Here is a 22754-nt window from a genome sequence, read left to right as displayed (position 1 = left end):
GACTTTCAGAAAACGCTTCAAAAGGCATTTTTATTGCGTGAAGTTAGCAATAACATGTTCTCCACCTGCTGCAGAGCACTTCCTCCAGGTGACACATTTTCCTTTGTCTTGCACGTCAGTCTCAAATAAACTGTGAGAATAACAGTTCACTGCTGTTTCAAATGATGATGGTACATGAAATAGGCACCGAAAAACCCTCATCAGAGCATGAAGCCAGCACAACAGGTTTAGTGCCATAAAGGGGTGCCTGGGTGGTGAGGACAGAGAAAATGCTTTAAAATTATCTGGTAATCAAATTAACAGTAACATTTCTCTGATTAGGTTTTCATCAAGAAAAGATTATTTTAATATTAATGGGATGAAGCCAAGAGACACATGGTCAATCTCCGCCAACATTTTGGGCTCTTGGAAGCCTGTTTACTTCTCTGCATGTCCATTTCTTTATGTGGGTTTTAAGGCAGTCCAATACATGTACAGACACACATTTATGTTATATACACATGTAGATGCCACACTGAGAACAAGGAGCAGCTCTGCTTAAAGCAGTTCCCAGGCAATTCACCTACTGCATTTTGTTATTTATACACAAACACATAAACCCAAAAGACATGCCTATATCTGACTGAGAAGGCAAAGAGCTACCATGGTAGTGCTTCCCAAGGGATTTACCTTCTCTAAATATAAAACCATTTTCCACCCACAGAGTTTACTGTGCACTACTAAGATAAACATTTATATCATCTCACAAGCAATGGGCCATCTCGCACCTGCTGCAAATGAGCAATTCATGCAGAGTGTCATCTGCTTTCTGCTCTAGTTTTGAAAAGCTCGCGTCATCACCTGCTCACAGAGCTACCTGATTCTTTGTTTCTTGCTGAGAAAGTTTTATTACAGATTAATTCAGGTTCATTCAGGCAATTTTGTATTAGATTTGGTAATTTTCCACTCAACAGTCATTGAGTATGGGGCAAACATTCTTAAGTGATCGCCAAACTGATAACAGGTTGCAACATAGTGCAAACTGACTTTAATTTGTGCACCAGCAGTAGATAAAAATCATTATATTCACAGTGAGAAGTACCTTTCAAACACGTATTTTTCACAAAATAAAGGAGTTGGCATATGCAAAGTGCCAGAGACCTAAAAACATGACAATATTTGGAAAATGTTGTATAGGACAAAAAGAAAGCCCTTCAGTTCTGGTCTACACAACCTCTATAAAACCAAGTATTTAGTGGAAAGTTAGTTCAAGTCCCCAGAAAATATACTTTCTTATATGTGTATTATAAAATATTTCATGCATTCACCCAACCTGCTAACATTAATATCATTAATCCTACACATTCTTTAACTGAGTAAAGGGATTTCAGTGACCATGCTCAACCAAACTTTTAAAATAATCCAGCTCACTTAAAAGGCTAACGAGCTTTTGTAGGCTGGCTCCTTCCCACCTGACAGCTCTGCTTCCATATCAACCAGAAGAAGGAAGTTGTATCTGTGGGTTTTTGTTTTGCTAATTACATGAAGATACCACTCAGAAAACTTGAAGTGCTAAAGAGGATGTTACTACAACTCTCTATGCTAAATATCAAGACACATTAATATAGACTAGATACTTTCATCCATTTAGAAGTATCTGGGAATATGTGAATGCTTTGAGATACAAACAAAAAATTTCTTTTGTTACTCCTGTAGTAGTGAAGCCTCTATAATGTAAGAATTCCTATTTATTACTGGTCATATAAAGTAAAAATCTTAAAAACTCCATTCAGATAGCCTCAATTTCAAAATACATTCAATTCAAGAAAAAAAATATACTCTTGTTAAAACTTAAAACTAGAGAGAGTCATCAGTATTTTTTAATATAGGCCTATCTAGTTATGAAATTTGCCCCAGAAACGCAAGTAAGACCCCCCCACCTTGATTGCTGCTGCTCATATAGAAAAAAAATCAAGAATTCTGAAAATGTATAGCTCTCAGTGTGAAGATTTCTAAACTCATTTTAATAATGTAACCTGACTGATAAAAAAAATGTTCCCCAGTTAATCTTCTGTCACTCATCCCACTGTATCATCACTTAGATAAATTAAGTTAGCAATCTCTATGAAATTCAGTCAGGTTTTTGCTCTATGCTGCATCTGGTCAGTTACTAAAATAGCAAGGAACACAATAACTCTAATGTAAGAAAATTCCACTTTCCTATAATTTACTGTTCCTTTTTGGAGAACAATTACATAAAACATTATTTACAGGAGCAGGCAGTCAGCTGCTACATTCCACACTAAAACACGTGAATCCTTTCCTACCTCCTTTACATTTTACAAATGCAGCAGATATTTTAGCACTGAAAATTGAAACTCCTGAGACATCTCAAAACCTAGATTACTGGGTTGAAATTGCACCATACAACTACGATATGAAGTGCAAAAAATAAGAGTAAGACAAGGACTAATTATGTACATGCTTAAGTAGGAAGTAAATATTGAGAGTAATCCATAACACTTACAGCACACTTGCATAAATTAGATGTATAATTAAGTACATATTTTAAATAATTTTTAATAATAAGAAATAATTTTGCCTTTTAGCTTTTTTATTGTCCATCCTCTAATTTAATCCTTATATTTTCATTTATCTTTTCCATACTTCAGCTTGCCACCCTGATAAGTCAAGAAAACATTGCTAAATTTAGAGTGACACCTTGTCATATAGTCCCAAATGATTTGCTGAAGATAGCACTGCTGTTTTTTACTGCTGTTTGAAGTAGATCAGTATTTCTGACTAGATATTAAAAATGTAAATACATGTTAATGCACTATATCTTTAACTGTCATTAAGACACAAGTAATAATTCTGAAGAATAAGAAAATAAATCTACAGTGATCAGGGAGAACAAATCTATTACACATGAGCATAACTTTCCTCACTTGGGTAGCCCACAGCTGTTCTCTTGTGCCAAGCACTCTTCCAACCTGTCACCCACACGAGCTCCTTTCCAACCTCAGCACTGGGGATTGTCAAACAGATTATGTGACTGCACATCACATACCCTTGTAGTGAAAACTTGCACAAACCTCCCCAACCCACCTAACTGCAAAGCAGGAAATATGATGGTAATACAGAATATGATATGGCCAAGACACCAAGTTCATCACAATGAGTTTGCAGCTCTGGGGTTGTAGAGTCCAAAGAAACACTACATTAATAAAAAATAATTGAAGTAATTAGGTATCTGATAATTTAAGATGGTCAGAATCTATATTCCTCTTAAGTCAGATAACATCTGAAGCAGTTTTTCTATCTATTCCCTTTTCTTCTGTCATCACAGTCTTCATCACTGGAACAAGGGAGGGCTGCACCCAAGATGGGCTCTTGTTCTCACTTCACCAGATGAGTAATTAATGAGTAATCAATCTTTACTTTGAGTCTGCTCTGCCACTGTAAGCAACTGAACATTGCAAGGTGGTTGAGAGAAGGGCTTATTTTTAGCTTTGTCAGATAAGACTACACATCAGACTAACCAATTGCACTTTGGCTGAAACATACGGTGAGCTTCAAGCAAAGTCTTAAGAAAGGTGTATGTTCAATTTAAAATACACACAAAATGGATTTCAGTCCATTTCTAATAACTTTCACATACCGTAGTTTCTATAATTTAAAAAGATACCTTTTAACACTAGCAAACCATAAAGATAAAGGGAATCAAATCCAACCTTTGATCCATAGAGATACTGTGGCTGTGCATTAGGCTGCTTATCACGCTGAAACTCCTGAGAAAATGGCAGCACGGTCCGAACAAATCTATATAAAAAAAATAAAAACAAGAATTCATTATTTATACTTAGGTGAGCAGGTGTGCACCTAATGCATCCTACCCTGTAGAAGACTGCTTTTGTCTGCATATACAATCAAAGCCAGACCAGCAGCCTTTCAGCCCAAGTAGAAACTGGGGAAGCACACAGCCTGAATTGCCCAAAAGCATGGACACAAATCATACTGCAGAGCAGTTCAACAATTACTGTTCTTCCCATGGTGTGCAGGATCCCAAAATATTCCTCACCACTAGCCCAGGCTAGCAAACAGGGAGGTAACTAACAAAGTACCAACAACCTCTCACAGGGCATAATGTGCTTGCAAAATTAAGTCCTTGAGAAAGAAGTACGCCTTCAAAGCGGAACATGGCATTTCTGTTTAATGTTTTGGAGTTTTTTCCCCCAAAATCCACATCAGGAGAAATATGTTAGATGTTACCTTTAAAAAAAGGCATGAGAAAGGGTATAATCCTTGCAGCAAAATCAATATTTTGAAAGTTTGATCATAGTTCAGTGTGAGCAGGTACCAATACAAATCATGCTTTACCTTTGTATAATGTTAAGAGGATGACGAGAGAACTACAAAGATATGGAGCACTGCCAAAGACAGGATCAGCCATTCCACTCACAACTGAGGGCACCAGAGCCTGAAGGACCATTCCCAGTCCTCATGTGAACAAGCAGCACAAATCTTCCCCTTGATGTTCCCTGTTGACTGTGTACTGCACATTTGGCAGCACTACAGTTTTAGTGCAGGAAGAAGTTAATCAATATCCACTACAATTCTGATTCTGCTTAACTTCATTCAACAGAGGAAAATTATTGGGGGATGTGTGCTTACAAGCTGGATGGCTACTATATTTTTTACCTTGATTAAAAAGAATTTCTTGAAAAATGGTTCAAAGCTGAATATGCACAGCAAAGAGGGAAAATATCTATTTAAGAAGTGCACATCAAATGGTTGTGTAATATCAGGCTGGTCTGAGTGATATCTGAGCAAAACAAACGTATCTAGGAAAATGTTTCAGGAAAGAAAACTTGCCTTACACTATAATATCATAAGATATAATTGTACTTGATCTTCTTTTTGTTTGAAGTATTTACATTTCATCAGCACACAAAATTAATTATTCATTATTAATTCTTCCTAGAAAGAACAGAGTCATTCTATTTTTAATATATCCATCTTCTAGCTAAAAACATGAACAGCAACGATAATCAAAAATTGTTTCACCGAGACCAACATAAATTGCACCATGTTGCATACAGTAACTTCCACTGTTTTATTTCTGAATCATTCTTGTGAGAATCTATAACTTCAGAACAATATTTTCTGCATTTTTAACCCTCTTAAAAATAGGTACAGCTACTTGTTCAAACATAGTTTAGCCACTCTTCCCAAAAGTACTTGTACATGCTGTAGTCCAGAAAGTTTGCATTTAGAGCTTTTGAGGAAAAATACATTATTTATGGGCATTATTTTTGATACAATATATGTTATTTTGACCTCCTTACATTTATATTTCCTCAGCTTACAAGCTTCTCCCCTTCTCTCTCACTTACACAGAAACTGAAAACTCCCCTTTGAGAGAGATTACTTGAATGTGTATTCTGCAGATACTTCATTAATGAGTTTACCAGAGATGATGCAAACATTTGATGGAATTCAAAGTAATCTGCAACATACGACAGTGCCAGAGATTACTCTAGTCCCCCTTTTTTTTTCTCTAAATCCCACTCCTTTTTAAACTGACATCAATTTTCAAGCCCTAAGAGAATCTCTAAAATGAAATCATAAGAGATACCATGTCATTTGAGATAAGACTGGGTTTCAGTGTGCAGACATATTTGGTGAGAGCAGATTTGTTACCACTAAATTAAAACACTCACAAGGAAAGGAGTGTTTCGACATATAGGTGGGTGCATCCCATGACTCTGGAAGCTGTAACTATAATTCTTAGACTTATCAAAAAGTTGTTGTGTGTATATGTATCAATTACAATGTAATTAGTGTCTGGGTGCAAACCAGTCAGTGCAAGTAAACGCTCAAGAAACTCTTGGGTGTTTGCCAGTGCTCCTCTGCATGCTTGGGGGTTTCTCCATATCTAATGCTTCACAGTAGTAGAAAATAGTCTTAAAGTTTTCTTAAAGACTTGAAGCAAACACACTTGCTCGTATTTTCTTGAATGAAAGAGGCCAAGAGAGGAAGAAAAGGAGTGAGGAAAGAGAGGCAAAGGATGACAGCCACTCGTTAGGTTATGGAGAGGCAACATCTAAGATTGAAGCTACAGCAGCCTAAAGAGTGCATCATCCTAGAAAGTATGTGACTAATCCCAACACATCATTCAGGTAAGTATTAGAAATTTCTTCCCTAAAAACTAAGGGCTATATGAAAACCTTACAGTTCAGCATCATATACTGTTCTTCAAAGTTTTTCAATGTCCATGTGTGCGTGTGTGTGTGTGTGTGTGTGTGTGTGTGTGTGTGTGTGTGTGCTTTCTTTCTGACATTCTGCTGGTTGGCTTCCTCCTGCTCCTCCTCCAAGAAAGAGGAATGTCTCTTTGAAGGACTGGAGCTCTTTGAATATCAAAGCTGAAGCCAAACAAACTTTTACTTTCCCCTGGATACTGGTAGGATACAGGTTTCAGCATACTCCAAGATAATCAGTTTCATTTTTAATCAGCGTTGATGATCTCACAGCAATTTATCCATTTTAATCAGCACAGGTTGTAAGCAGACAAAGTAGATTAAGCAGATGAAAAGCCTTCTGGCTTATCAAAGCTTTGCAAGTGAATTGCTAGATGACAATATGAGCCCCCAAAGTAAGTATTTTAGGAATCAAATAATTTAAAATTAATTTTTCTGTGATACCTACCAGGAAGGAGTTCATAGTGAGCACTTCACAAACTAATCTAAATGATTCTATGATTTTACTATAACCTACTTAAGGAGATAACTGAAAGAAACTGCTTTGGTCAATGAGCCTGCTGCCTTGCAGGCACCAGGTCAGACAAACCTCAGCCACAAACTTTCTGAACTTCATCTTAGAAGTAGTAAGATATGACAGTCTTCCCTCCCTGCTCCTACAGAAAGTTTTCCTCTACACCTCCCTGTCTAACTGGTATGAACACTTCTTGCTTCCAGGATTCTCCAATTAGTTTGTCCTGTCTAGCAGAACAAACGGTAGCCCTACACCCCCTCTCAGTGAACACTAGGATCTGACTCAGCCTTCTTAAACCTGGATGCCAAGATAGAGAGAACAGAGGAAACAGCAAGGAAAATACTGCATGAGAGAGTAACAGATCTGCCAATCCATTGCTGTCATTTTTCCTTTTGGCAGAAGGAATTTGGTTGGTTGCTTGTCTTTTTAAGAGGGGAAAAGTAGTTGACTACAGTCACTACAGTCACCCCTACTTTGCATGAGTCTATATCCCTGTGCCATTTGGCTCTTGGTAGCAGAAACTAGATGGTTTTCAGTGCTACTTTTCAGGTTTGCTCCAGCATTATGTGCAAGGGCTGAAAATTTTTCTGAACAGTGACTGTCAGAGTATATGCAACACAAGAAGACACAGCTGTTCTCTCGTGAAAACCAGTCTCAAAAGCAGTATGAGAGAGAGCAAGCTCGCAAAAGGAAGGGGGAGAGGCTGTCGGAAAGAGAGGAAAATAAAAAGCTGGTCTTTTTGTTCCTTCTGTGACAAATCTGTACCCTTGGAAGAAACATGTCATACTGCATTTGGAAGAGTGCTATACACATGAATTTATACCAGAGAACACAGATTTGGGTTAAAGGAGATGGAGCTACTAGTTTGACTACTGTCTCCAGAAGCTTGTATCATTTGTGTCAAGCAAGCACAGAAAATCTTCAATTCAAATAAATATAAGGCTGTCTCACACTTGCTTCTCTGTTAGTCCTTAATACAAAACAAGCTGTCAAGGAAGGAAAAGATCAGCTTAGAAACAGTAAAGAAAATAAGGCAGAAAAAGGGACACTACATACAGTGGAAAAGGAGCTAAGGCTGAGTATTTGAGTCATAGGAATCTAGATAACCTAACTTCACAAGGAAAAAGTTCAGAGGCAGGCCTAAGCATGACAAATATTCCTGGTGTGGAAAGACTTGGCTTGAAAAGATGCAACTGAGGGCCAACATGAGAGAGGGCTCTTGAAAAACAATCCAAGGCAGCACAGACAAGACAACAAGTGGGAAACACCTCTTTATAGCCACCTTCAGTAAAAGAACTGCAGGACAATAGCTTGAGAGCATCTAAAAGAGATGCAGCACAAGCTTCACTGCAGACTCCTCATTGGAGCACACAATGAATGCCAAAGCCTCACACAGCTTTATAAAAGGGACTGGACAAAACAGTGGGGAAAAAAAATCACCCCTGTAAAGGGCCACAACTGCACTAACATCCCCCCGTTTTTGTTTCACAGAAACATCTAATCATTGCTAGAGGCTGGCATGTTTCCTGGGAGAAATCACCTCAAGCCTCCCTTGTTTTCATTTTCAGCCCCTTTATGGCTGCTGACAGCACCAGGACACTGGACTAGAGACAACTTTGACCTCACCTGCAGTTCATATATTTGTGCACTATCCAAAGGTTTGTTTTCTTTCTTTCACGATGGTCAACAGGTGGATAAAAAATACCCTTGGATTTCACTTCTAAGGCCCATCTGCAAAGATCCTCTCTCTCATCTCTCCATTCCTTCTCCATAAACTGTTGTCCCTGACTCTGTGCAGCTGACCAGCATTAATGAGACTAAATTTCAGATAAATGGCAACTCCAATTATTAAATTGCTAAATCTTTTAATAGCAACTTCACTGTCTAATCTCAGTACATTATCAGATACAAAAAAATGTCCTAAGTCCCAAATAATTAAACATGCAATGTGTTCCAGCACTTCTGCATGAAGAGCTTTAGCTTTTGAACTAAACCTGCAGGGCTTCTAAATATTTGAACTCTTCTACAGATATATGAAATTATCGTGTTGAAGCATTCTTGGGAAAAGAGCTTCAAAAGGTACTGGAAACAAGTTAATCTGACCAAAACACTAACTATAAAAGTAGAGCCCTTATACCAAGCTGTCATATTAAAAGAAGACTAGCCACAGGTATGACACATTTTCTGGAAACTCTGCCTCCAGCCCCTCACACCACTAAGTAACCTCTCTGCTTTTCATCACGATTACATCTCTTTCTTCCAGCCTTTAATTGCTACTTTTCTTCCCTTGTTCACACATAACCTTCATGCAAGACATAACTTATCAAGAGTCAAGCATTAAACCAGCAGCTCTCACACAGCTCCTCACAGTGCACTCCTGTGTTTGCACTCAATAACCTGGACACTTGAATGCAGAGAGAGAGCATCAATTTAAAGTTCATGCTAACAGCAAGGCAGCAATGAACATGCTTAAGGACTATAAAAAGGCTTAAAACTTCCTGTTCTCTCTCACCAAAAATATCAAGGGGCATTGTATAGCATGTGCAACACATACATTAATTCTCTCCACACTGTTGGCTTTTGACTGAAACCAAAGCACTTCTGTGATGAAATCAGACACACGGTACACATGCTGCCTAAGATCTGGCTGCCTTTAACATCTCTTAAATTAATTACCCTGAATTAATTACCCAACAAGTTGAGCCTAACTCAATTCTTATGTACAGATTTTAAGTGCTACAGGACCCTGCTAATGTCCTTTGGCAGCTCACACTCACTTCCCAAGCGCTGTGGTCTGCAGTAAGGCAGCCCTTGTAGCCAGGATGAACACAGACTAAACTGTACAGGAGCTACTGAATGCCTTTCCATAAAGCTGATGGGTGGAAGAGCAGCATTTCATCAAGATTTTTACATGATTCTTAATACAGCACACTGAATATTCCAATACTGATCTCCAGATACATTAACTGCACAGAAGCTCCCTCGGAAATAAATTCAACTTTCCCGTGCAAACAGATTCCTGTAACAGAAGTTTCTCGGGTAAAACTTAACCATAAAAAAAAAAATCACTTTTTTTTTTTTTTCCAGACAGAATCTTGGATCTAAAATACAACACAACCATCACAGAACATGTCAGACAAGGAAAGCTCTCCAAGGAGACAGTAAAAGATGAGAACAGGCTTCCTCCTCTTCCTACAGCTCAATATTCACTATCACTTTACTGTCACTTCATGGGGCTTTAACCAAAACCTGAGTAAAGACTAAAAGTAACACAAATCCTAAAAACAGTACATGAGCAGGAAGCACAGATATGCAAAATCTTGAGCACTGTGCTTCCCCCTCATTCCAACCTTAGATCCTACCTTCTTCTTTCTATTTCCATTACTCACTCTCCTTAAAGGCTACAATTGCAGTTTGCAGTGAATACTGAACTCTTCCTTTCTCCAGAAAGGAAGAGTTCAGTATTCACTGAACAAAAAGAATCAGAAATAAGAAATAATTATATAAATATCAGAAATAATTCACAGAAAGAATCTTTTTCTTCACATTAACACAGAATCAGGACTATAATTTTATTTCCGTCATCTCGCCCTTGAAGATCCTGTCTCAAAAACCTTCCTGATATGCACTTAGCAGTGTTTTGACACACTTTGTTTTTCAGCATATCATAACTACGTCATCAAAATGTCAGAATTTGGATGCTGTGGTTCCATTTGCCTTCTATTGTGGACAAATAACAGGCTTTCATGCATTTAACAGCACTTGGTAAAATGACTCATGCTGCTTCATTTCAAGAAAAGCCTTAGAAGTGGAAAACACTAAATGAATGGAGATGAACTTGTCAGCACTTGCTAGGAAGGAAGTAGCAGAAGAGTGGTAGAATAAATAAAAAGCTGCAAATAAAAAAGCTGCCTTGCTAACCTGTTAGTTGATCCATTGTAGCAGTAGTTTGGAAGGAAATCATAATTGAGTTCCCAAAAGACGTGAAGAGTGATTCTGCCATAAGGGGCTGAAACATTGTGGTTGGCTTCTCTGAACATGGCATCAAAGCTGTCCAAGGTCATATATCTACTCAGAAGCTTGTGAGTCATTTTGTTTATCTCTATCAAGCCATCCAGCTCCTACGAAAAACAAGGGGAAGAAAGAGAATGATGCATTTCATAAAGTGGAGAAACTCAGCAAAGTACATAAATAACCTTGAGGGAAGAGAAAACTAGAAAAAAGTCAAAATGAACAGTTGACTCTCTCCTGGTCTCTTACTGTAACAATAAGTGCTGGACAGAATCAGTACTCTTGGGATTGTTAAACCTTCTGAGACTTTAAGATGCAGGAAGGTCTCAAACACAGATCTGTACCAACACTTCCTCCACTGAACAAAACTTAAAATTCCAACATTTAAATGGAGTCAGACATAGGCCAGAAACACCTTTCTGCATTTCCTGCTTTACAAGCAATCACAAAAGTAATTTCTGCTCAGTAGAGTAACTGGTGAGCTAACTATTGTAGTGGTAATGTTATTTCTAACATCACATTTACCATAAATCCTTCTCACGGTCTACTCCAGTGAAGGATGTACAAAAATGCAATGAAAGACCAGATCAGACATTTACAAATGTTGTGAAGGTATCCACAAAATCACTAGCTGCAGGCTACATGACTATATATGTGTACTTCATTTCATTATGTTTCTCCTCTTGAAAAGAAATTCCTAGTATCTGTTCTGGGAATTTCTTTAAAATAAAATAACTCCATATCTGCCATCAGACACTGAAAACACCAAGCACAAAGAACACAACCTTTACTTCCAAAAAATCCAAGCACTGCTTTTAAAGATTATTGTGCAGTGACCTACTAAGAAATATCCAGTTCTTCTTCTAGGCTTCTTCTATCAAACCACTACTACTATCTTCTACTATCATAGATTGCTCTCTGATTTAAGTGCTCCATATTTCAAAGGAATTTTACTCCTGTGAGCCAGTTAGTTCAAGGAAAACATACCACTATGATTACTACTACAGAATTAAGTCCAGTTTGAGGAGAAAATAATAGCTCAGTCTTGTAAATACCTTCATTTAATTTATTTATCTGGAAAAACAGCAGAAATTACAGATTACTTAATCTATTTGGATCAGTTTCTTGTTGAGGAAAGCAGACAGTTTTCAACAGAAAATACTTTGCATAAAACAAAAGAAGAACACCAAATCAACCAAAAAAAAAAAAAAAAAAGAGGAGCATGGTAAAGGGACGACCCTTAGTTCTGTCACTCTCTTACTTACTCTTACTCAAAGAATGAGAACCTGTGATCTAAGGTACACATCATTGATGGTTTCTGTTCACTCAGTCACTAAGAGTGTACTGCACTTAACAAAGGAAAACTACATTTCAGTAATTCAAAGTTATAAAGCCAAGCATTCAGAAGTCAAGAGGGTGTATGGCCTCAGTATTTGATTTCTCTTCAGTAAAGAATGAAATGAAACCAAGATAGTTAACTGCATGACAAAATGTCACTGGTAAAAATCTAATTACAGAAAGAACAACAGTAAACTCTGCACAACTTTTATTTTTCATTCCAGAAGAACTAAATGTGCCCGATATTTTTTCTTGCTGAATGCATGTTTACTTGTCAAATTCACGCTGTCTTGAAATAAAATTTGTTTTTAGCATTTTAATCAGGAAACTAACTCAAAAGGACACCTCAATATTGCACAGATGCTCTTCTTCCATGGGCACAAGTCAGATCTCTTTCCTTCACAAAAAAATTATTTTTGTCATGCTTCAAAACCAAGCTGCCTGAGTAAATCAACAAATTTTGATTCTGCCAAGCACAGGGCTGTTTTTTTTGATGTGCAATTTATTTATAAGCATGGACAGAAGTGGGCGCTTACAAAAATTCATACCAAAAGGTGATTGCTTCCTTTGTTTTCTCACAGCTCCAAGTACCTGCCTTCTCTACGCTTTACTCCCAAGGCCCTCAGCTGCAGTAGGTGTGGGGCTGTTCCACCTCAGCTGGTGTGTCAGTGATGTGGCAAAAGGGCAGCACAAGACTCACCATGATGGAAGTCAAGTCCTCGCTTTCGAAGCGGCCGATGGCCAGCTCCATGGAGCGGTACATGGCTGCCGAAATGCGCTGCGTGATCAGCCGGTTCAGGTCTATGGACCTGCCAAGGAGCTAAGGGAAAACATGCCATCAGGCTCTGAACTGGCAGCCAGGTTACAAGACAAACTGTACAAGGACTATGAGACTCCCCAGATTAACAGACTCTCACTTTGTGAACCTGCATCCCAAACACACTGAAACGGAGCAGATGGACAAAATTTATAAATTCATGAGCAAATGCGGTACTACAATTTGCATCCCAACTCTCACCAAAAGAAGTAAAAGTACACATTGCATCTACATTTAAGTACTTATATCAGCATCTTATGCTTCCATCATACTGTGCCAACAACATACTGAACACTAGCAGAAGACATTACTAGGAAGACAACGCTACCACCCATGGCATTCCTATTTAGCTCATGTCTTCCTAAGTGCAACAGACATTTGCTTTAAAATAGGATCTTTTAAGTTTTCTTTCTTAATTTACACCTTCATATGACAAAAAAAGCAGATCTCAAGTGCTCAGTTACGCTACCGAGACGACAGAACATGAAGCACAAAATGAGTTTTGTCTACCTACATAAATCAACACCACTGGAAAGCTGCCAAGCAACTCAGAAACAACATGGTAGGAGCTAACTCACTTGAACGTGTCTCTGTTTCAACAGTGTCTCGTAGCGGTTGGACTGCAGCAGCTGAATGGTTGCTCCCTGGTTCTTGCACTCTGAACGCAGCCGTTTATCCAGAAGCAGGCTATGAAGAAAGGAAGAAAATGCTTAAGGTATACTAAACAGCAAAGCAGAGCAGAAAAGTTCTAATAGTGGAAGGAATAGCTACCTGCCAGCCATTGCCTTGTAGTATGCAAATATTTGGTCTGCCAGCTTGTAGACAAATTGGTCAAAACACAGGTTTACCTTGGGGAGAAAAATATAATATGTTTAGAGATACTTAAAATTTAAAAAAGAGTTTCTCTAAGACCTCCCACTGTTTATCAAACATAATCAAAGAGGTTAATAGATCTGAATTTCCCAGTACAAGAGATGTAGTTCCATTTTCACCACTAATGTGAGGGACTTTTGCACAGGTCTACAATTTTCAGCATTAACGTGAAGCATTTTTGCACAGGTCTACAGTTTTCCTCACAACATATCACCCAACCAGTTGCTCATCTTCTGGTCAGTCTTCTCAGTTTTTCTGTTATCTCCAGCTGTTCTGAATCTCTTAAAAAGGCCTTGCCCTTTAGCATGATTTTCACAATCAGCTAGAGATGATTTTTCTCCAGTAGGTAAGGTTACTTTACCTCTGCCTCAATTTCATCATAGAGGAACTGCTTCTTAAATTTGGTGAGTGCATAATGAGCACTGTCATTATAAAGGTCCAAAGAATACAGAACATACCTGCAAGAAAAAGAATAAAACATGAGAGTCAGATGTGTAAAAAAGTCATGATTCTTTAGGATGGTGCAGTCAAGATGATGTAAGCCAGTCAATATTGTAATCCACAAGTGGTTCATGAACACAGGGTATTTTCCTTTTTTAGTTTATATAAAAAGGATCACAATTTTTCCTTTAAGAAAAAAATTGTTGCTTTAAGAAAAGGTGTAGATATGTTTGAAGTCTAAAACTTGTTTTCTAGCTGTCCATCAAAATGGAACTAGGCTTTAACCACTATACATTATGTTTGACATCTTTCAAGAATAACTGAGAACTCAACAAGCAAAATACAATGATATGAAAGGTTTAGCATTTCAATTATTCACGTCAAAAAGAAAACTTAGAGACTCAGAAAATGGGCAAATGTAAGATGAAAATTTTATTAAAGTTTAGAATACCTTCTCAATGACTACTTGTTAAAACCAATTAAAGGAGCAACATTATAATAAGGAATGGCAATCATTAAGAATAATCATTCAGTGGAAGAGCACAAAGTGGGTCTTACTCCATCATTGATGCCTCTTTTGTCTCCAAAATATGATCCGTCAAAATCCAAGGCATGGACATTTCAATGGGAAACTGGATTCTTCTGCCCATGGTCAGCTCTAAGAAGAATTCCCTGAACCACAGCTGGGACAGATCACAGCATTGCTGCAGGGTTTCTTTCAAAATTAATAAGGGAGAATTACACTTCTTATAGAAATACATTAGGTACAATACTGTGATTCTGATGATGCAATGCAAAACAAAAAAAAGCAGGTGCAAGTCACTAGAGCTGTACATAGGCCAAATAATCTAAAGCAAATTCAAAATGTAAAGCCCATGACTTTTTGTAAGAGTTCTGAACTCCTCACTGGCCCCCAAAGTGGTGCCTTCTTACAGAAAAAAAAGAGTAGAACTGGATGAGACTATCAGGTAAACATAAAAACTGTGTACACCAGTAAAAAGGGATTTCTAGTTTAATTTCTCAGTTGGGGGCTGAGAAAGACATACACTGAATTTGGGAAGCAGTAAGTGAAGGAGGCAAAATTGCACTGGAACTACCAGTACCATCTCTCTCTATGGAGGACTGAATTGCTCCACGTGTTCCTGTTGATTAGATGGGCAGAAAATGACAGACAGATGAAATAGGGATTAAAACAACAAGTTTCTAAGGATGCCATCAAGGGCATAGAGATGTGCTTCCCACCTCTCCAGAAAAACTTGGTACAATCCTGCCTTTCCTGAAGGCTTGTGAACTAAAACAGGAATGAACTTTTTACACTAAGACCTTCTGAAGACCTTTTGCAGAGCTGTTCCCCAGTTAGTACTGTGACTGGTATTAACAGGCTCCCCCTTCTCCAAGGGCAAAGGAGACCAGCAGCAAAACAAAAATGAAAGACAACACAGCATGGTGATGACAAGGACTAGGTACACTCAATGTCAGTAGGTGAATTCTTTAGGACAGCATGTTTCCGATTACAATTAACTGAATAGTAAGAGAAGTGAAATGACATCAAATTTACCACAACAGAGAATTTGTTTCCTCTGTACTTAAAACAAACAAAAAAAAATTCTCCCAAAACAAAAAAGCTACTTCCTTTAAAAAAATTTCAGTGTGTAGAGGCTTATTGTTTATGTAAGTACATACATAAAATAGAAAAAGGAGGTAACAATATGAAATTTGACACATTAGAAACAAACATATAACAAGTCAAAATAAAAATCTCACCACAATGCTAAGTACCATCTCAGAAAAAGTTTGGACAGACCAAGGCTTTTGATAAATAAACCAAAGGTTAAGTTGACTTAGGCAATCGGAAACATTTTCCAGATCGTGTTAGAGGTGTTAGGACATGCTAAGCTGGACACTGATCATCTACATATCTTACCACTGAAATTTATCAAATGAGTGTAGAAGAAAGACTCGCGATGGAATTTTTCTATGTCCAATATGGTGGGCCCCTCAAGGCTACTTCTCAAGGTTTTCTTGGAACCACTTTTGTCAGCAATGAGGGACTCTAACATAGTTCTCACCATGTAAAGCTGTATCATTAAAGGAAACAATTACGGTGGAAAGGGGAGGGAAAAAAGGAAAATACACATGGTACATTAGTTGAGCAACACTGAGAATCACTATCAGTAAGCGACTGCTCCACTTCAAACTGAAAACTGGCACCGTGTGGACAAAAGCCTTTGAGGCAAGAGGAACAGATGCAACACTAGCCTACACACCAGCACAAATGCCTACCCGTGCCAAGGGGACCTCCACTGACACTCAGCAGCAGACCATTTGCAGTGGAACAGTTCACATCACCACAAAAAGTAAAAGTAATAAGTAATGTCTTACCACCAAAGTTTAAAAGAGGCGGATAGATGTAGGACTGCCTCAGAAACTTGTGTGTCACATGCAATAGCTTTTCCAATCCCAGAGACTTGAGCTGCTTCAACAGCTCAGCAGAGTTTAAGGACTCTGTCATAGTGCGAACCATGAAGAGCTAAAAACCAACAGACAGGGGCAGGCAGGGGAAGAGAATCCGTTAATAAAAACACATGGGTAAATAAGGAACGGGAAAGAGAAGCAGAGAAAACGTGTTAGTTTGTTAAAAATGAAAAGCAGCACAGTAAGCATGCAGAGGAGGTCATACAGAAAGGTTGCTCAGAAAAATCCTGCAATCTGGGGCTCCCTCGAGCAAAGGGAAAGTTCCCGTTCATTTCAGAGGATGCTCAGAGAGCCATTAGCTTATCAAATGATTTAAAATTATTTAGCACCAATTACCCATTCACACACAGCCATTTTAGAACCACATGAAACTGAGGAAAACCTATCTAAAATGGATATATTTGACCTCTTGCCTTCCTGTCAACCCAGACAGAGAAGCGTGCCAGCCCAAGAGCAGAAAAAGCAGAGAACCGCACATTCTAAACAGCCTGTTGCAAAGGTGAAGTAAAGCCCTTAAAGCACAGGAGAACCAAACTGGTGGTGATATTTAACCTTTTCTTTCACCCCAGGAAATTAGAAATCAAAACAATTTTTCTGCAATTATCAAAACAAAATCTTCATTAAACCAATCTTATCACAAACTAAGCAACTTTTTATTACCCAAAGTTATTAGCCATACATGCCCTCTTTCCCACAGATTTTAGGTATTAAAAGATTGTCTTCACAAACCACAGTTGCCTTCAATTTTTCACCCCAAGTACTCAATATCTCATTTTCTCAGATGAGCTATGAATATCATACATTCTCCAAACACATCCACAAATGAAATAAAGAGAACTATATGGAGATAACAAGAATGAGAATCTAGGTATGTGATTTTGATCACTACCACAGAAAACATTTGAAATATATTCTTTTAGTGGCAGCAGCAGACAAATGAGATTCTAAGGACCAGCTTTATCATTCATTACTGAACACTGGGATTTTGTCAGAAGTCATATACTTTCCCATAATTTAACAGACATTCATTTATATTTTAAACATATTTTAAAACTATTAGACATCTACTGAATAGTGTGATTTAAGAAAAAAAATTTTACCAGCCATACCAGAGATAGAAGTCAGTCTTGAGTCAGTCAAGAAATAATTCATATAGTTCAAAAATATTATTTAAATACATTAGGAGCTCAATGAGAAAATATTTGTTCCCAGAAAATCAAATTAAAGAGATTGAACCCTTGGAAAAATTATGTATCAGAGTAAAAAATTACAGCAATCCAGGCAGAGGATCTTGGTTATGCGCATTTAATTTTGCAAATATAAATCAGAGTAGATTTTTAGCATTAAAAAAGACCACAGTAAAACCTGCAATTTTAAAATAGTTCAGGACAGAAAGAACACACCTCATGCAATAATTGTTGACAGATATCACAACCACCAGGAAAATACCTGAGTGCTGGAGGGTCCAACTGCACGCCTTGGGACTTTGATGTCAAAACCACTTTTGGGGTCCTTCTCTCCCCTTAGAGCTGGGTCATTGAATGGCTCATGACCTGCTTCCCAGTCACACACTGTCTTCCTAATGGCCTGCAAAACACTGAACACAATTCCCACAACTTCAGACTGCAGCACATCCAAGTGCCCTGACAGAACACTTTACTTTTTTTAAGAATTCTTCCACGAGCACAGAAACTTTGCAACAGCATTCATGAGCTCACGGTAATTCCAACCAAGAACAAAGAATTTCAGCAATGTTTTCAAGAATGACACAGCCACAAAATAACCACTCCATGCTGTATATCAGAAAAGGTAGTCTAGAGCCCTTAAACATCATCTAGTTCCAACTTTCCCCTGCCAAGTGCAGGGACACCTTTCACTGCATCAAGTTGCTCAGGGCCCCATTCAACCTGGCCTTGAACACTTCCATGGATGGGGCACCCACAACTTCTCTGGACAACCTGTTACAGTGCTCCATTACCCTCCAAATAAAGGATTTCCTCCTAATACCTAATCTAAACCTGCCTTCCTCTTTCAGTGAAACCATTGCCCCTTGTCCTGTCACTCTCTGCCTGCATAAAAATGTCCTTCTGCCTCTTTGTCATAAGCCCCTCAAGGTACTGGAAAGTTATAATAAGGCCTCCCAGAGCCTTTACTTCTGCACACTGAACTACCCCAGCTCTCCCAACCTGTCTTCATATCAGAAGTGTTCGGCCCCTGATCATCCTCATGGCCCTCTGGACCCTTTCTAACAGGTCCACATCTTTCTTGTGTTGAGGACCCCAAAGCTGGATCAATCAAACCAAATTCATACTAATATGAATACATATTCACTATGAATCCAATTAACATTCAAACCAAAACAGATTATTAACCAAATTAAAGAGAGACAATGATGGCTTGAAATGCAAAAAAGCAGAATTCCTGTTTCCAGAAGAAATTCAGATTCCAGAATCCAGCTGAAATTTACACAGCTTCATACTTTTAGGGGCAAATACTGAACTGGAACTCAGATACTTGCCAGGAACACAGTCAGACATAATCTGTGGCATGCTGAATGATGAAGAAAATGTCTCATCCCAAATCTCAGCAGGTATGAAAGTAATATTTTCCTATTTCATTAAAATCCTGTGACAAAACCACTCTCCCTGCAAACCTGATAATGTGGAGCAATTTATTTATTTTTAGCTTATGATGATATTTTTGTGGCAGACAGAGCACTTAGCAATAGCCTAATTAGCTAAGGACTTTCACCTCTAAGAGCTTTGCAATGAAATGTGGGAGTAAACATATGATAAACAAGTCAAGATTAAAAGCAAACAATTAGGGACAAAAAAAATAAGGTCAGGAAATGTCACCAATCAGCGTGGGCAGATGGAGCACTGGAAGAGAAGTGCAAGGCTAATAAACCAAAAGCATCAGAAGGTGAGAAATAAGACAGAACACTAAGAGAGCCAGAGAGAAGAGAGAGTGGGATAAACATAAGACACAAAGAAAGGAAACACTGGAGTCATAAAGTGGACAGTGAAACCTTTCTTCAAAATACAAACACTAATCTTGCTTTCCGTATTACTACATTTGAATTTTCTTAAAATAAAAATGAAGAGGGAACACAAGACTTCCTAAAGTAGTGCTAAGAGGCTCAGGACAGCCTGGACTCCTGCTGCAGCCATGCTGGCAGCCATTCATTTTTACCTTCAGACTGCTTCAACTTCAATTCGTATCCAACCAAGCTAACCATGAATGCCAGACAGACTGGGAGAACAGGCTTAGGTAAAATTCAACAGCTGTGCAACTCTGCAACTAATTTACTAAGGTCTGGAGAGAAGAATATAGAAAAATATGAGAACAGTAATGCTACCTCTGAATGACATTTTTCTTCTTTTTAATGGCTTGTCTTAATGGCTCCCTAAGTGTGACCTGGGCAAAGTCCTGAAGAGCTGCATAAATTGTATGACGAATGGCATGATTGAAAACACTTTCCATTCGTCCCATCAGCACCTGAAGACCTTTGATCATGGCAATCACCTGCAAAAAAAAAAAAAAAACCAGACAAATGTATTTTTCTTATTTCATTTGCATATTTGTATAAACAGTGCGTTTTTAAATACAAAAAAATAAGAAAAGAGGAATTAACAAGTAACAAATGACAAAGGACAGATTTGCTGTGCTCCTCTTATTTACTGAATGGAGGAGTACAGAGTCAGACTCTTGTTTCAGAGTCAGCACAGGGCAGGCTGTCTTTCTGCACTTAGTATGCAAAATGCTTATAGAGAATGTTCTCTTTTGTATAGAATTAATCTTTGGAAAATCCCTATAGAAAAACATTTCTCTTACCTCAACCAAAGCAAACTTCTCCTCACTAGTATAATTGTATCTTGTTGCTCTTTCATACTCTTCTGCATTGTCAGGACAGTCTTTATTAGAATATTTGTCAGTTGGGTGCACCAGCTTCCACGAGTACTGCAGTTCACAAGACAGGAGAGGGAGAAGAAAAGATGGGGAGAACAAAAAGAAACAAAAATGCCTGAGAAATACAAAACACAGTTGGACACAAATAACATGCTTTGAGAAATACCACAGCATTTTCATGAATATTTGAAGAATATTATTTGGTACTATGTTCAAACCTTGTGTAAATTCTGAAACTACTCTCTGGTGGAAATGCCAAACAATAATTTTCCTAAAAACTTTTCCTGAAAACCAGTGATTCTGTATTATTCCAAAGAAATGCAACTCCAACTCAACAGGTATTGCACTTAGGGGTGTTTTTTACTGTTCAAATGTTAACATGGACAAAAGTTTCTTCTCTGCTTCAAATATGAGAAACACAGAAAGACTTCAGAACATAAGAAAAAACATCCATCAGACCCACCCACAAAAAGAGAAGCTTTCTACTTGATGAAATATTCACATTTAGATTTCAAAACACAACCAGAAAACTACAGGTTTGGGTTGCTGTTGGGTTTTTTTAGGGCGGGGGGAGGCTGATTTTTAAGTTTACTGGGCTGAAATGTGTGGAAATAGCAGTATTATCTGTAACAATATGAACTGCACAGCATGCACTTCTCTTACATACTGCCTTTTCAGTCACTGCAAACACAGCTCAAAATGTTCCTGAGCAGCATCAGGCTGGCCTAATATCCATCAGAGTACATCAAGTGAAAAATCCTAGTCACATTTAAATACTATTTTCTCACAGTTTGAGTTCAGCACATAGTAAGATCTGGTTGACTCCACCTTAGCATAAATATTAGATTACAGAGCAATATAAATTTGCCTACTATAATGGATTAACAGCACCAATTCACCTATGTCAAAGGGGAGCATCACACCCTGCAACCTGAGTGCTACAAAGAGTGCACTGGGGAAATGATTAAACAAAGAAGGAGTTCTTTGGGGGCATTGAACTGACAGAGTTAAAATGCACAACAAACATATGCTGCAAATTTTTATCTGAACACAATGCATGTAACTATCGATGTTAATGGATGCTCAGTGAAGGTGGAGACAGGTAAATAATTAGGATACTCCTTATTGGAATAAATTCTCAGTAGGACAGGAAGAAGGTGAACACAAACTTGAACCTAGATGAGAAGTATTTATGGGAATCCATTTAAACTAGAAAGACAATGAAAAGCAGTGAGAATAGCCAAAAAACCTGCCGTGATGCCCAGAGAAGGTTTGTCCTGGAATGAGTAGGACAGAAACAGAGCTAAGAATGAGAGACTTCCTGCAGAGATACAATAAAACAGGAAGATTTTCACTGTGAAGAGACCCTGGATGCAGCAATTTGTGATGACAGAAATAAAGGGTGCAAGTCTAGGAGCTGTAGAGGCAAGGAATAGATGACAGCAAACTCCTTTAAGAAGAGAAAAGGAGAACAAGATTTTCACCATTAAATACACTGTGGATTTAAACAGGACTAGGATAATACAGGGAAAAGCATGACTCATCTACTGGTTTTTAAAAGAGGCAGTTATAAATACAAATGAGAGAGAAAACTGGTTCACCAGCTATGCCCACTGTGGATCACACAGTGCAAATTATTTCATGTCCCCAAGACATCTGAGGCAGAAGAGGAGCAAGTCTGGTTCCTCTCATAGAGTAAGTCACATTCCAACCCTTCTTAGAACATGTTTTGGTTCAGCTAAGGCTTTTACTCAGTGTCTGCACCATAACAAAGACTCCTCTTCCACTTCTGCCTTAAGCAGCTTCTTGTTGGAAAAAAGCACAGTCACTTTTCTAATTGGCATCTGCTTTTAAAAGAAACTACAACAATACAGAGAAACAACTCAGCATGTTCTTTATTTCCCATCCTTCATCTCCTCTCACATTTTCCTTTTCCTGCATTTACTTTCCTTTTGACTAAAAGTCCAATCTAAAGCCAATGGGAGCCCTTCCATCCATTTTTGTGGGTTAAAATCATACATGCTTCTATTTACTCAGGGGTGATGTCTAAACACAGCCAGCTGGAACTGTTCTGTCACCTCCTCAGTGACTGCATGTCAGTACAGATGTTTTTCAACAATACAATTTTAAACGTTTA

General features: G+C 38.2%; 1 protein-coding gene across 2 annotated transcripts in view; it reads right to left on the bottom strand.

The window, feature by feature from the left end:
* The window catches only part of CYFIP1 (cytoplasmic FMR1 interacting protein 1), a 75161-nt gene that overhangs the window by 24528 nt on the left and 27879 nt on the right, over window positions 1–22754 (bottom strand). Inside the window, exons 13-23 of one of the 2 annotated variants that reach the window (XM_059839432.1) lie at window positions 20543–20668; window positions 20067–20233; window positions 18158–18305; window positions 16158–16311; window positions 14792–14948; window positions 14154–14250; window positions 13691–13767; window positions 13498–13606; window positions 12803–12922; window positions 10675–10874; window positions 3714–3801 (exon numbers count right to left, since the gene is read on the bottom strand). In XM_059839432.1, the coding sequence (XP_059695415.1) occupies window positions 3714–3801; window positions 10675–10874; window positions 12803–12922; window positions 13498–13606; window positions 13691–13767; window positions 14154–14250; window positions 14792–14948; window positions 16158–16311; window positions 18158–18305; window positions 20067–20233; window positions 20543–20668 (1443 nt within the window). Of the gene's footprint in view, window positions 1–3713; window positions 3802–10674; window positions 10875–12802; window positions 12923–13497; window positions 13607–13690; window positions 13768–14153; window positions 14251–14791; window positions 14949–16157; window positions 16312–16615; window positions 16764–18157; window positions 18306–20066; window positions 20234–20542; window positions 20669–22754 lie in introns of both variants that reach the window. The other variant, XM_059839433.1, reaches the window with a different exon arrangement.

Source organism: Haemorhous mexicanus, chromosome 2 (genome assembly GCF_027477595.1).
Source record: "Haemorhous mexicanus isolate bHaeMex1 chromosome 2, bHaeMex1.pri, whole genome shotgun sequence".
Taxonomy (NCBI): domain Eukaryota; kingdom Metazoa; phylum Chordata; class Aves; order Passeriformes; family Fringillidae; genus Haemorhous; species Haemorhous mexicanus.
This window is presented reverse-complemented; position numbering and strand designations above follow the sequence as displayed.